The following is a 14489-nucleotide window of genomic DNA, read 5'->3' on the forward strand; positions in this document are numbered from 1 at the left end:
AGCTACTATCTAACAATACATCTAATAGGTACAAAGAGAAAATCAAAACCCATCATTAGGGATGCCCAAACATTGAAGGAATTCACATTGTGTGGCTAATATTTGTAAGTCAGAATTAGTCAATATCTATGTGTCTAATCTGTGGTTTGGAACTGCGAACAAATACCACATTAGTCAGCAAGACAAAATAAGTGAGAGAACAACTGACACTCCATGTCTATGAAAAAAGAAGTCATTCTTGGTTTGATGTGCTTACCAGCTGGAAAAAAAAAAAAAAACTGTATGACAAATTGAAAAGTAAAACAGAAATGAAAATGAATGCTGATGAATTCAAACCGAATATTCTAAATTGCAAATGTGGAAATACTGATTCAAATGGCACCATGTCATTAAACTCTATTAGAAGGAAGGCTTCAGGTGACTCATACAAATCTGGAGAGTAGGGATTTCCCTGTCACCGATCCCCCATTTAAAAATGTAAAACAAAAATACCAAACAAAACCAGGTTGCAATGTTACTTTAGAGGTTTTCTACAATTTTTCTAAAACCTAAGACATACCAAGTTTATAACTACTGATGCTCATCTAAAGCCCAAATCCTTAAAAACAGAAATACTAACTTTTTTGCTGTAATATAGAACAGGTCATAACAGAATGTAAATATCCTGAATTCTCCAAGTTTTGATATAATCAATATCTTAAGGGTTTATCACCAAAACTGACAATATGCATTAGAAATCCTAGAACATAATAGTTTCTGGGGCCAGAGCAGGCTGAAGGATGCAACAGCCAAAAAGAAAACCCTGTTCATCAAAACTTTCTTTTTCAGTAATTCTAAGAGGCTGGTGCTCACCACAGCTCCTCTCAGATTTAGACATCTAATTAGAAACTGCATTTTTAATACTAGTTAATACATGTAAAACATATGCATGTTGAACATATTAAAGGACAAAAGTTTTCTGGGAGCTTTTTTCCATGGAAAAAAAAAATAAAGAAAACTCAACAGTGTTCAAGTGGACCACTACCATCAGCCAGCATTTTATCTAAAATAAAACTGATTGAAAGAAGGCAAATATAAAGATCATATTTCCAGAAGCCTGAATGTTTTTCAGGTACTTCAAATCTAAAACCGCCACTGTTTCTCCTTCTTGTGTGAATATGTATGTGTGTCTTCTTTTTTCTACTCCCAGTTCTAAATACCAAAATCAGACAAAAAAAAAAGATTACTCACATAAACTCTACTTACATACTAAATACTCAATCAATTTCAGAACCAGTAAGTCCTCGATTCTTAACCTCTGCTTCTCTTACATTTTTCAAAAAATACTGCAAATAAAATATGAATTTCATTAAATATTTTTGAACACTTAGAAAAATAAAAATACTACTACTACGAAAATGATTGCATAGTCCTCCTAATCACTCTTTTTGAGCCCCTGAGTCATAATCTCTTCGTTTCCACCAATTGCAAGAGTCAAGGATTCCTAAACCTTTGTAATAATGGCACTGTGCTATTACTTGAATTCCTGGCAGCAATCTTCTTATAAAATGGTATAGAAAAGTATTTTTTCAATAAGAGCGAGTTGATGTTTTTCTGTTTTAAAAATCTCCTTTGAGAAAACTGAAGACACTAAGCAATGCTATAAAATGAAAGCTAAGAATCACTACCTCTGAATGAGAAACTCTACAATACAAATGCTACATACACACAGACACACACAATATACAAATAACATAAGCCTTTAATATAACTGGATTTCATGAAATTTTTTTCATTTTATTTAAGCTTATGATTGAGTCAAAAAAAAAACCAGTGACAAAAACTAGTTCACATTCTTAGCCACTTTCATTTTCTGAAAATCACCAAAACAGTTCATATACAAATAAATATCTGTTATCAACACTGGATACACACTGAAACAAACCATGGGCTAAAACTCCCCTATACTTCAGCTCTATTCCTATGGGGAAAGACAGCTTACCAAGTGTGGGGAATTTCCCTAGAAACATATTAGTATCTGATGGCTTTAGAAAGGCTGATTCAAGTGAACATTGTGCAAAGAGTACTGGAAAAAAAATAATAAAAGGAATAGAACTATATCCAAGAGAAAAAACTCAGTTCCTAAAGTGCACTACCTTATTTACTCTTTTATCATTTGTGTCTGGCACACAGTGTGTGTTCTTCAAACATGTGCCTTACCAGTCCAGACCACTGAGGAAGAGACTGGCTTTTCTGAACTGAATACTAAGTAGAGTGGCAACCACAAACTTCACTCATTAATTTTTACCTTGGGATCTAGCATAAAATAAGAACTCTAGAGATGCACTTAATACCTGACTTTTCCCTTTTTTTGAGGGAGGAGTGCTAAGTTTGAGAAGTTAATACCAAGTAATGAATCACTTATTATGTGTATATTTGGGTAATATGTACATATACACACATATACATGTATACATAATATATATTATAAATTTTATTTACACAGAGAAAAGAGGCAGTGTTAGATTAATTCTTTAAAGAAAAGGAAGTTTTGCTACAGTGAAGTATGTGGAGTAACTTAAAATGCTGCCAAAGTAAACCCACTGATCCAATTTAATGAGTGAATATGAATGATTTACAATTGGCATAGCTATTTTTAAAATAATTATAACTACTAAAGTAATTTAACTGTGATCTCTCCGCTTCTGCCTAAATTAATTTGTATACCAAATTCTTTTTTCATAGACAGGATAAGGGTAACTTTCAATTCAGCTCCTAGACAAATTTTACAACTAGTGAAATGCAAACAACACAAATTTCATTCATATTGCTAACTCCTTTACCATCTACCATTCCTACTATCATTATTCTCATTCAGAATCTCACTATTTCTATATGAGATGTTAAGAATCCAATGGCCACCTCTACTCTCATCCATGGTCTCCATCCTGTATTGCTGTAATACTTGTCCTGTGCAGTTTTCCTTACCTCACTCCCACGTTTGACTGCAATACTCACCGTGTTTTACCAGCAAAACATTGTTCAAATCAAAGCAGTGCAATTTCAAATAACAGCAGTGCAATTTTCCTTTTGCTCTCTTGCACTCGGTTCACAAGGTTTGGATGAGGTCGACCCCAAAGTGGCCATGTGACCCTGGACTGGCCAATTATGACATCAGATGCCTTTTGTCACAGTAATAAGTTCAAAGACCATAAGGTTTTTTTTAAAAAAGTGCTTTCACTCAATCTGGGACTTTGGCTACAACTGCCAAGAGTGGTACACTCTTTCAGATAGGGTAACTAGGCTGGTGAGATATAGACTTAGCTCTGGGAGAGATCCATTTGGAGAGAGCCAAACCAGAGGAAAGCAGAGTCAAGAAAACAAGAGGCCTAATCACTGGATCCAGCTTTGCCTGGAGTCAACCACTCTAGGACTTTCAGTTATATGAGCCAATACATTTTCCCTTATGTTTAACTGATTTTGAATTGGGGTCTATCATGTGCAACTAATAGGGTCCTGAGTAATAGAGCCATCAAAGGATACTCATAACCTAAAGCAAAAGCTCCCTAAATTCTTAACCTTGAATTCAAGAATGTTCATGAACTAGACAAAATCCGCCTTATCCTCCCAACCTGATGTTCCACAACTCCTCCTAACTCAGAATATGTTTGTGCTAAACCAAGATTTTAGAGATTTCCAAACATTTCCCAATTTTCCTGCATTAATACCTTTGTTCACAACACTTCCTTCTTCTACAGCACTCTTCCACTTCACCTCTATCTATTAAAATCTCTAACATCTTCTCAGGAGATCTACCTCAGAGTTTCCTGAATGAGGATTAAACTCCCTCCTCTGTACTTCTTTAGTGAATGCTACCCTCTTTGCAGTCCTGACTCTTCTGTGTGAGGTCTATAGTAACATATTCAGTATTTAGTGTACATGTCTTATGTTCCATGCCCTATAGAGACAGATAGCTAACACAAAGGTCAAGCACCTTCTCTTTGAAAAGGCAGATATAATCATGACATTCTGAGGCTGGAACAGAAGATCCAAACAAATAAGTCATATCAGAACAACTTAAAAGATATAAGCACTACTGGAAAGAATTATTGCTCAAAAGTCTCTTAACTCTATAAATAAAAGTAAATATTCAAGAAGATACACAAACAAGATAAGGAAATAATTTCTGTATTAAATGAAGCAGTGGTTGATAACAAAGTTGAATGAGAGACAGAACAAATTTGTCTTTTGTGTTAGAATTCTTTAAATCTTGATCTTGATTTTAATTCCTTGTTTAAGACATCATAGAGCTCAGTAGAAGAAACCAAAACCTTTAGTTACAGATGAAAAAAATAAGACTCTAAGGTTAAAAAACATGACTTTTCCAAGGCCAAACAACTAATTGATGGCAGAGTTGGGATTAGAACCTAGAACTGCTGATTCCCCTACTACAGTATATTGTTTCTTTCCAACATGAGTGATTTATATTTTTTATAAACTCCTTTATGTATATGTACATTTAAATATATTTTATTGAAGAGTATCTGAAGATGCATTCTTGGACAGAGTCTAGACCAGAGGCTACAAACACAAAGGCCTAAATGGACCAGTTAAGTAACATAAATACAGAAGCAGGTCAGTATAAAACAATGGCAACTAGTTGTATTTGTGACCAAAGCAAAGAATGTCTATCTGTCTTAAAAGCAGTAAAAATTAAAAATGCTTAAATAATTGCAGCGGCCAAGCTAAATACTTCTTCGGGACAAATTCTGATCTCTCATTTATCCTATAGCTTCCACACCATATATTAAAAGGCCACTATTCATGGGTGGCTATTGCCAAATCTAAAAAGCCTTAAATATAATCATGTGAAATTTTACAAAATTATCTCACACATATGCTAGATTCTACAAAGTTTCCTGAACTAAGAAACATTTTTTTTCCAGAAACATTTTTATACAGGGGAAATTCCAGAAAAATATATTTTCTATTATCAAAATTTACATAACAAATGATGACTGATATCATAGTATGATTAATACAACCCATAAGAATAAGTGAGTAAGTGTATAAGGAATTCTTTAGTTTAATCCCATAATTCTGAGGCCCTTAAATGTCTCTAAGCAGTCTCTGTGCAGAAGAGACGATATCCCTGGACACATGATACTGGTAGTGCTGAGAGCTGAAAAAAATAAGCAAAATTAGCAAAGTCAATTACAACCATATTTTGTTTGTATTTTCAAACCCACAGATATGAAAGCATTCATTCAACCATATTTACTCAACAGCTACTATCTGCTAGGAGGCAAATTAAGTACTGGAGATAAAAATGGTAAACAAGACAAATATGGCCCTTGTCATCACGGAACTCACAGAATAATGAAAAAAGAAAAAAAATCAAATAAAATAATTACAAATTATATGCAATGCAATTAATATACATTAATTTAGGATGCTGAAATAGAGGGCTTGTTTTAGATAGGCTGATCAGGGAAGGCCTCTCTGAGAAGGTGAAGGATGGGAAGAAGTAAGCAAAGGTGTGGGGAGGGGACATGAGTTAGTGTTACCAGCTGAAGGACCAGCAAGAAGCAGCAGCACCTGAAGCAGGAAAGAGCTTGACATTTCAGAGTAAGTGAACAAGGCCAATGCCGCTACTACAGCACATTAGTGAGATGTCAGGGATCAGAGATGAGGTTGCAGAGGCAGGCAGGGCCCTATGAGCCCTATATGTAATCTGGATTTTTACGTACGCAAGGTGAAGTCACTGATGGTTTTTAATCAGAGATTATTTAATCCAAATTACTAGTATAACAATTGGATATACAGGCATTAAATTTTCTTTCAATCAACAGAGTTTACTAAATGCTTACTAAGTGTCAGCACTGTACGTCCACGTTTGCCAAGTTTGCCTTTACATCACCAGTGCTCGCAGAGGCACTGGCTCTGGACGTAAAAGTTCTTAATACAGGCTGATGAAGGGGAAAAAAATGGAAATAAGCTTAGAAAAGAACCAAAAGATACCTAGTCTGGTCAAACCATCCCATCCTCCTGCCCTCTCTCAACTACATGTATTCAGTCACCAGGAATTTCTCCTCAAAAGGGAGTGTTAAATTTTGATGATCAGCATGAGATGGTGAACAAAGAGAAACATAGGAAAGACTGCTTACAGGAAAAATTTTACTAAAATATAGGATTATGTTCTTCAGAAAGGCAGAATAATGAAAGGGACATGTATGCTCTTTTGTAAGCACAAGACCTGATTCAGCTCCCGCCTTCTGCCTGCAGTTATCTTTGTGGGCTGGCTGGTCAGGAGGCCAGCAGGTCCATCATGTGAAAGAACCACAGAGTGTAAACAAAGAAGAGGTGCACAAGAACTGGCCATTTAATAAACAGGACAGTGTGTCCAAAGATGGTTAGGAGGCCAAATCTGATCCCAAGGAAATAGGTGAGCATGAAAGCTTCCCTAAGAGGGGAGGCTTAAGAGAAGGGAAGGGTACCAGGGTATCTGCACCATAGCTTTAGAAGCCCTGAATACAGGATGTCAGACACTCAGACCTGTGCACACCCTATACAGCTCCCAAAGCAAACATATTTCATTGACTAAGACCTTAATAAAAGCAGAAACACTTTCTCAAATAAACAAACAAATGTTGGGAGTGGAAGTGCAATGAAAATACCTAAAACAACTAGATTAGAAGCACTCTAAGATCAGACTCACAGTTTCAATTGTTATGTGAAAAATAAGCATGTGACTTCTAAAAGCAAAATTATGAAGGTCCTTACTCTAGAGCCAAAGCATTTTTATACAATAGTATGATTTTGCATCCATTTAAGGGTGTTTGGGGTTTTTTTGCTCTTTCCATTTCCTTCATTAAAAATAATGGTTTTCTCTCCTCTGTAAAAGTGTAATAAACATCCAGTTTGTCTTTTAAAATACAGTTGTCAAATTTCAAAGGTTAAATATATGGGAGATTTATCCTATAGGTCTTTAAGGTACAGAGTCTGTTCAAAATAATAACATATCCTGATGCACTGTTACCTGGGGGCTGTATAGAGTCTTAAATGTGAAATTTTATTTTATTTTTAAAATATGCTAGAAGGAATATTAAAAACATGCACTTGAAGTTCCACTGTTGTGCTTCACTCCTTGGAAGCAGTGGGTTCACAGTGCTTGCTACTAAGTATACAAACACTTTTGAATTAGCAGTTGATGGTGAGAATAAACTACGAACTCCATAACATGAAAAAATTTTTTTCTTGCTACTGGAATACTTTACTTCTTGACAGCACTGAAAAAGAAACACAAAGAAAACTGGAAAAGATAAAGTCTGGAAACCCTCCTTTAGGATGCTTGTGACACAGTTTCCAGTTTTGCAATGAAGGATGTGTTACAGTAATTTAAAAGTTAATCATTCATGTGCATGTGTATGTCTTTGTATATGAGAGAGAAGAAAGTGAGAGAAAAGAGAGATAGGCAGAGAGAGACAGAGAAACAGAGACTGACTGAATGGTTAGTTATTTGGTGTGCAGTATTATACTATTTCTGTGGCATTGGGGTCAGCTACATTTTCAACATAAAAGTCCAGATGGTTTTATACTGTCAATCAGAGGAGAGTTCACTGAGATGTAATATTGTGAACAAAGCCCTAAGCACTGTACAAATACTGGAAAGCTGCTGTGTGCACTGCCTAGACACAAGAGCAGATCGGTAGAAAAACAAACCAAAAGAGAATCCCACAATTAGGCAGTATAGGATAGGGAAGCTGGCCAGCTGGGCAACGGTGACAAGGAAACTCTCGGCCAGTTCTCATAAATGGAAGTCACATATGGGTCAGACTATGGGATGCTGCATCGTACCTAATGATAATATTATTTACGCAGTGTCAGAACATCATCCAAACCCCAAGAACTGTACGCAACTGGTAATGATATAAGGGCAGTGAGCTGGGCAGTACTGGAATGCTGTCTCTAGCCAAGTTCATAAACCAAGTAGAGAACTTCACAGTATAGCAGTTTGAGGGTAATTTGGTAATGGCAGGTACTGAGCACCACAAACAAGAATGTTATTTTCATTCATGAGTTTACCCGAAGATCTTAAAAAAGCATCACATGTAGCATTTTATTTGGCTTTAAAGAAAAACCTCAAGAGGAAAATTCAAATGACATGTGACTTCTATCGCTAAAAGCTAAAGAGAAATGTGCTAAGCAAAAATGAAAAAATCACATTCACAAACCTAGAAAGACTCTTGGTTCCCAGATATCAGCCTCCAGTAAGTTTCAAGAACTACATCCCTTCTCAAGACCCCAAGAGGCACCACCACCCACTTCTAATAGAGAAATCTAGTAATATATTTTTTCATCAAGAGGTAGTCGGGCTTAATTTACTTAATTAACCTACTTCAGCAAGCTAATGAGATAGCATAGTGGTTAAAAGCATGGGCTTAAAAAGAACGAACAGTGTATGGCCTTTGCAAGTGGCCAGACTTGAGCTCAAATCACATATCTACTATAACTAGCTGTGTAACCCAGTGCAAGTAACCTGACTCTAAGCCTGAGATTCTACCTCTGCTAAACCAGGAAAACAATATCTAGCTTCCAGGACTGTAGAATGTCTACTACATGGTAAATGTTCAATATGTTAGCTATTATTACTATTATTTAAATCCATCAAATCTTACCTTGGTTATAGAGATGCAAAATGACTGCCCTTTGTATGCCTAACAATACTTCACTTACCTACAAATTCTTAACAAGTCATCACTTACCTTTATATTCCCAACTATGATGCACACTAATATAAAGATGTCTTCATGATTAAGATGGTATTAAATTATTCAGAAAGGTACATTTTAATAAAATGATGTTTTATTACTAAAGTATTATTATATTATTCAGAAAGTTATATCTTTAACAAGAGGTAACAATTCAAAACAAGATATAATTGCCTAGCAAAGTAATTGAATTATTAATTTATAAAAGAATTGTTTGAGAAACCACCACCTTCCTTATTAATTTACCTATATTCACTAGTTTAGCCATATCTTTATTCACAAAGGCTAGCTAAAAACATCAAACATACATAGGTACTTCATATCAGTTAAAAATGTTCACTCTCCCAAAGAAAGTTATGCTTAATGTTTCACAGCAAATAGTTCAATTAAGAACAAAAATAAATAAATAAATCACAGCTTCCCTGAAAGAGAATCTGCTTAATGAAAAGACACAGTCAAGGTACCATTTAAGAAAATGGCAAATCATAACAGAATTATCAACAATCAAATATCACCTTAAGCTTGAATTTCACTTTATGCATTACTTGACCCAACTGAACTTTCATTCAGTTTATTTTCTATCCAACTATTTGCTTTCCTTGCCCCTCCTTAGACATTTAAAAAAAAAAAAAGGTCAAGGGTTGGGAGTAGGGAAGGGAGATATAATGATAATCAACACCAATTAGGACTAGTATGGCTACAAGAAACAGAAAACCTAAAAAACTAGATACTTGATCTCATGTAACGCAAGTCTGGAAAGAGACAGAGAAGCACTGGTGTAAACCAACCTGCACGAGGACCCAGCCTCTGTCTGTTAATGGCGAGATTTTTAGTTAATGTAACAACAACTTTAATGATTATAGTCCCATTCCGATTTTCTATTTCGAGTGAGGTGTTAGAAGTTATGTTTTTCTAAGAAATTATCCATATTGTCTAAGTTTGCAAATGTATCAACATAAAATTATTAACAGTATTTCCTCCTTTTTATTGATCTGTGTCATATCTGTAGTTATACTTTTTTCACTCCAAAAATGAACTGTGCCTTAAAAAAATAAATAAAGCATGCCTGGATTTATATCTGTTTTATTATTTCAAAATCACTAATTTTAGTTTGTTCATCTCCATTTTATACATACACACACACACACACACACACACACACACACACACACACATATATATATGCTTTCAATTTCACTATTTTTTACTCTTTTTATTGTTTCCTTCCCAGTACTCCTCCTAGATTAAAGTAAGAGGAGCCCTGCCCTGGGCCAAGCTTTAGAAGGCACTGCATATCACAATTTAAAAAGACAATAATAAAAATAAATTTATTAAAGATGATGTGGCTGCGACTGTCAATTTAGATGCAACCCACATTGTGATATGCAGTATGTTATGACTCAGTTCTATTTTTTAGTATCCGTTATAATTTCTTCTGTGACCCATGAATTATTTAGAATTATGTTTTTATTTCCTGACTTACAGGGTTTTTGAGGAATCTTTGTTAATGATTTCTCCCCTGTTCACACTTCAGAATGATTTCATCTGAGGGGGCGGAGATCACTGGCGGAGGGCTACTGGGGCCTGCTGCCTGCACTGGCAGAGCAGCTACTCCCCCAGGCAAAAAGGGCTGCAGAGACTGACAGTAGGAAGCTGGCCAGGGCACACAACAAGAGAAAGGTGAGAGGGATATGGGTGGGGCACCAACAACCTCTGCTACAGTAATCCCCAGGCAAGTATCTTCATTCATTTCCAATGCACTCTTCCATTGTTTCGTTCTTATAACCTCCTTTCTTGGCACCAAAGATGGCACCAATAACACTCTTTGGCACCTTACTTTTGGTCACTTGTCTTGGAGAGATTCCAATAAGAGGACACAGAAAGCTTCCTAATTCAGGTTAATGCTGCACAGTATTTCATTTCAAGAACGTAACATAACTCAGTTAACCAGTCCCCTTTGTGAAAACTACGCAGCCACGGCTTCAAAGCAAGGTGACCACTCTAATTTCCAAATCCCTCTCCAGATCCTCTCTTACTCTGCTCGGCTATGAACTTAAAATGAAATTTACTACGCTTTACAAAACATAGCTAGATGTTTTACGGACAGAGGGTTTTCAGGGTACTAGGTAGCTATAGCATTCCAGCCTTTCATCAGCCATTTATGGCAGCTCAGGTGTTTTGTACTCATCTTGTCATCTGCTAGTTGTAGACATCATAACCACAGTAAAATGCAGAGAAGGGGAGATGGCTTTCTCTTTTTATAAGTAAAGCACAAAATAAAATTAAAAAAACTTAGTTGGAAGAACCCCCAGAAGTAATCTACTTAAACTGAATTTGCCAGAATCCAGCACTAGCTTCAAGGAAAACTGGGAAAATCTGGCAGAGAACGGAATCATCATGACCAACTTAAGTCCATCAAGCTTCACTCCCAGGGGCTGGGTACTTAGCCACGCCAAAGAAAACTAATTCTGTTAACAAGGAAGAAGGGCTGTTAGGTGGGCAATGATCAGTATCTGCCACAATACCTCAGATGGAATGAAAATATAACTGTAAGCATCTGAGAGTGAAAAAAATGATTTTAAGTAAGAGCGATTCTTTCAGTTCAGTAAAGATATTGCAGAAAGAAAAAAGAACGAAATATCTTTGATGCCTACTCTAGGTATATTTTAAGAAAGTAGAAATGCTTGATGCTGGGACAAATGACTCATACATTTCAGAACATGAAATTTGAGGCCCATCCTCAGAAACATTTTTCTGCATTTTGTGAAGTTTCCAGAAGGCAAGGCTTTAATAAAACCTAATAATTACCAAACTACTTTTGAGAAAAATAAATTGTGGAGCTTTTGTAATCTATAATAAAAGTTAAACAGCTCTAAATGTGAATCATGATGTATTCTTTTCACTGTCAAGATAAAGCAGAATCAAGCTGATTAATTAGGCTGGAGCAATTTATTCTTTTAGTAATAAAATATTACCCAGATAACGAGCTTATAAAAACAATGACTATGTGTACAGATGTTGAAAAAAATAACCTGTGTACCTACATTCAAGGTCTTTCTTATCAGACACATTCCTACTAGTTCAGAGTAGTTTTTGCATGGCATGCAATATTGGTGCTTAATCATTTTATCTTTATGAATTTTGGTGATTTCATTTGACAAATGTACAAATAGAGTAAGTAAATAGAAATCAAGAACTTTTCATATCTTTAAAAGTCTCCACAGAGATCAGAATTATCTGGTGTAACAAAACGTCATTCTTGCACTTCTATCTAGGGTTGAGTGAGCATATTTTTTAACTTCGTATATAAGTTTTCAAGCTGCTGCTGTTTCTTCTAAAAGTATTCAGAAAGGTTATTTGGTAAAGAGTAGATAAGTTATCGTTAGTCAAATATAACTGTAAGTCAGACTGGTGAGGTATATGTTTTAGTGAAGTCTGATTAGATTAATAAGTACCATTAACTGCAGCTTAAATGGCTGAGTCTGAAAGATCACAGATACCACTGTTAGGACCTGGAGGTTATGGCTATCAGAGAGTAAAACTTTATATTTTATGACACCATCTTTCAGAAATCTACCTCCCAAATAAGACTGCTTCAAAAAGCAATGTGATGTTTTACCTCAAATGCTTCAGACCTCAAACGGAGTGGGGAAGCCACGGGCACAGAAGTGTTTGTTTGCATGCTATCCACACACATATATTTGTGATACAAAAATTCCATTCCAAAACACTGCGTAATCAAAATGAAATCTAACAGCAGATACAGAAATGGTTTGTTTCAATGCTCAAATCATTGTAGAAATGTATATCATTTGGTATGTATGAATGTATTATATCAAATGGTAATGTTAAATGAAAATGTGCCATAAAGCCAAGGATTACTTGACCTTAAGTAATATAATGCAATTGTTGCTGAGAAAACACAATTAAATGAGATGTGAAAGCAACTATAAACAATCAATTTTAGCACAGCAACAGCGCTAAAATCCTGTTTAGCACTGTTTCAAGGCAACGACTCACTTGTCATTGCCTTGAAAACTTTTGTATTGATACATGCACTGAAATTTCTAATACTACTAGTGAATCCACAATACTCACTTGGTGATTATCAGAATATAAAACATTAAATTATGTAAGGAAAAATACACTTTAGATTAGAAAAATACAAAATTCTCAATATGCCCCCAAACAGCTTTTACCTTTATAATCCCAAGCAACATGACCTGAGTACTCACTGCTGTTCCATCTGACAATCTGAATTCTCAGAGGCGACGCATGGCTTTTATACACCAAATGGGTTATTTTCTGAATCCCCCAAATTACTACTAAGAACAGCAACCTACATTTAAATCTCAAGCTGCTGTCTCCCTTGTCTCTGCCCCACCTTACAACCAGCAGCAGATGGAAATGGCTGCTGACGCCAAGGTGAGCACTGCAGCTTGCAACGTGCCCTTTCTCTAACAACCTAGCTGCTCGAACTCCATTCATTATCAGTCTGGCCCTCCCGACTCCTGCCACCACCAATGCAGTCCTACACAGAAGGGCCCAGAACGGTAAGAACATCGGATATGTAAACCACAGTAGGATAATCTTCCACTATTTAACCATCAGGAGACATATGGCAGTAAGGATATTCAGGAGGATTCCATTCTACTGTTTCCTTAAAATGGAATCGGTATTTCCCATCCACACTTTTCAGTGTGTCTCGTAAGCCCTTCTAATAGGTCCCCCTAGTTCCCACTTCCTAACAATTCAAAATTCAAAACTGAGGCCTGTGTCCCCCAAATCTATTCAACCTTCCAGACAAAGCAAAGTTGACCAACTCTACAAAGCGACGTCCAATTTGTCACAGTCAAAATCAACTTCTCCCCTTTTCATACTCTCATGACACTTTAAAAACTACTCATCTCTGAATAGTCTTTAAAGCCTGTAAGGGCACAGGCCTTGGTCATATCCATCTTTCCAACATTAGTTCCTAGTACAGAGCAGACACCCTAAAACAGCATACTCACTAAAAGAGGCATGGGAGGTTATGGAAGCAAAAACCAAATGTGCACAAGATCAACTCTCATCTCAGGCCAAAAAATGTCATCACACACCCACACGTGCATGTGATAAAAGCACAAGACAAATGAGAAAAGGCACGCAGGCTCTAAATGAATCCACTTTCCTACCGACCAGGTGTCCTCAGAGTACAAATGTACTCGGCTGCTGTGCTGTCGCTAAAGGAATAGCTATTGTAGTCATTCTGACCAATTCCACAGTTGGAAGAAATCTCACAGAGGCCAACAGAGAAGCAACCTCCTTAGAACAAGTACATTTAAAACAGGCTGGAGATGCAGCCTGGGCTCTAATTACCTGTAATGCTCACTGGTGGGAATATTCTGAGAGAAGTACAAAGCCGATGTCCGTGCTCTCCAGTGCCATTTCTTTGCAGGAAGAGTATAAAGAACACAGTATTCTAACTCTTCTTGAAGCAGATCCACCAGCTGTTTATGGGACCCTCCATAGAATGCCTCAATGATGAGAATACTCATTGGCCCTTTCAAATCTTCACAGATTCTAGATATTAAGCAAAAAAAAATTTGTATAAATATTTTCAAATAAATATGTTAAAATATTATACCCAGAAAGCAAATAAAGTCGTTTACAGACAAATTACTTTTTAAAATAGGCTCGTCCTGCTTTTTTAAAAAGTATATAACACTTGAGGTTTGTACTTTGGAATCAATATTTTTA

General features: G+C 36.1%; 1 protein-coding gene across 8 annotated transcripts in view; it reads right to left on the reverse strand.

The window, feature by feature from the left end:
* GTDC1 (glycosyltransferase like domain containing 1) overlaps window positions 1–14489 on the reverse strand; it is a 385793-nt gene that overhangs the window by 263764 nt on the left and 107540 nt on the right. For 7 of the 8 annotated variants that reach the window (XM_065880397.1, XM_065880394.1, XM_065880393.1 and 4 more), the window contains exon 1: window positions 14109–14287. In XM_065880397.1, coding sequence (XP_065736469.1) covers window positions 14109–14287 — 179 coding nt within the window. Of the gene's footprint in view, window positions 1–14108; window positions 14313–14489 lie in introns of those variants that run through there. The other variant, XM_065880389.1, reaches the window with a different exon arrangement.

Source organism: Phocoena phocoena, chromosome 7 (genome assembly GCF_963924675.1).
Source record: "Phocoena phocoena chromosome 7, mPhoPho1.1, whole genome shotgun sequence".
In the NCBI taxonomy this organism is placed as follows: domain Eukaryota; kingdom Metazoa; phylum Chordata; class Mammalia; order Artiodactyla; family Phocoenidae; genus Phocoena; species Phocoena phocoena.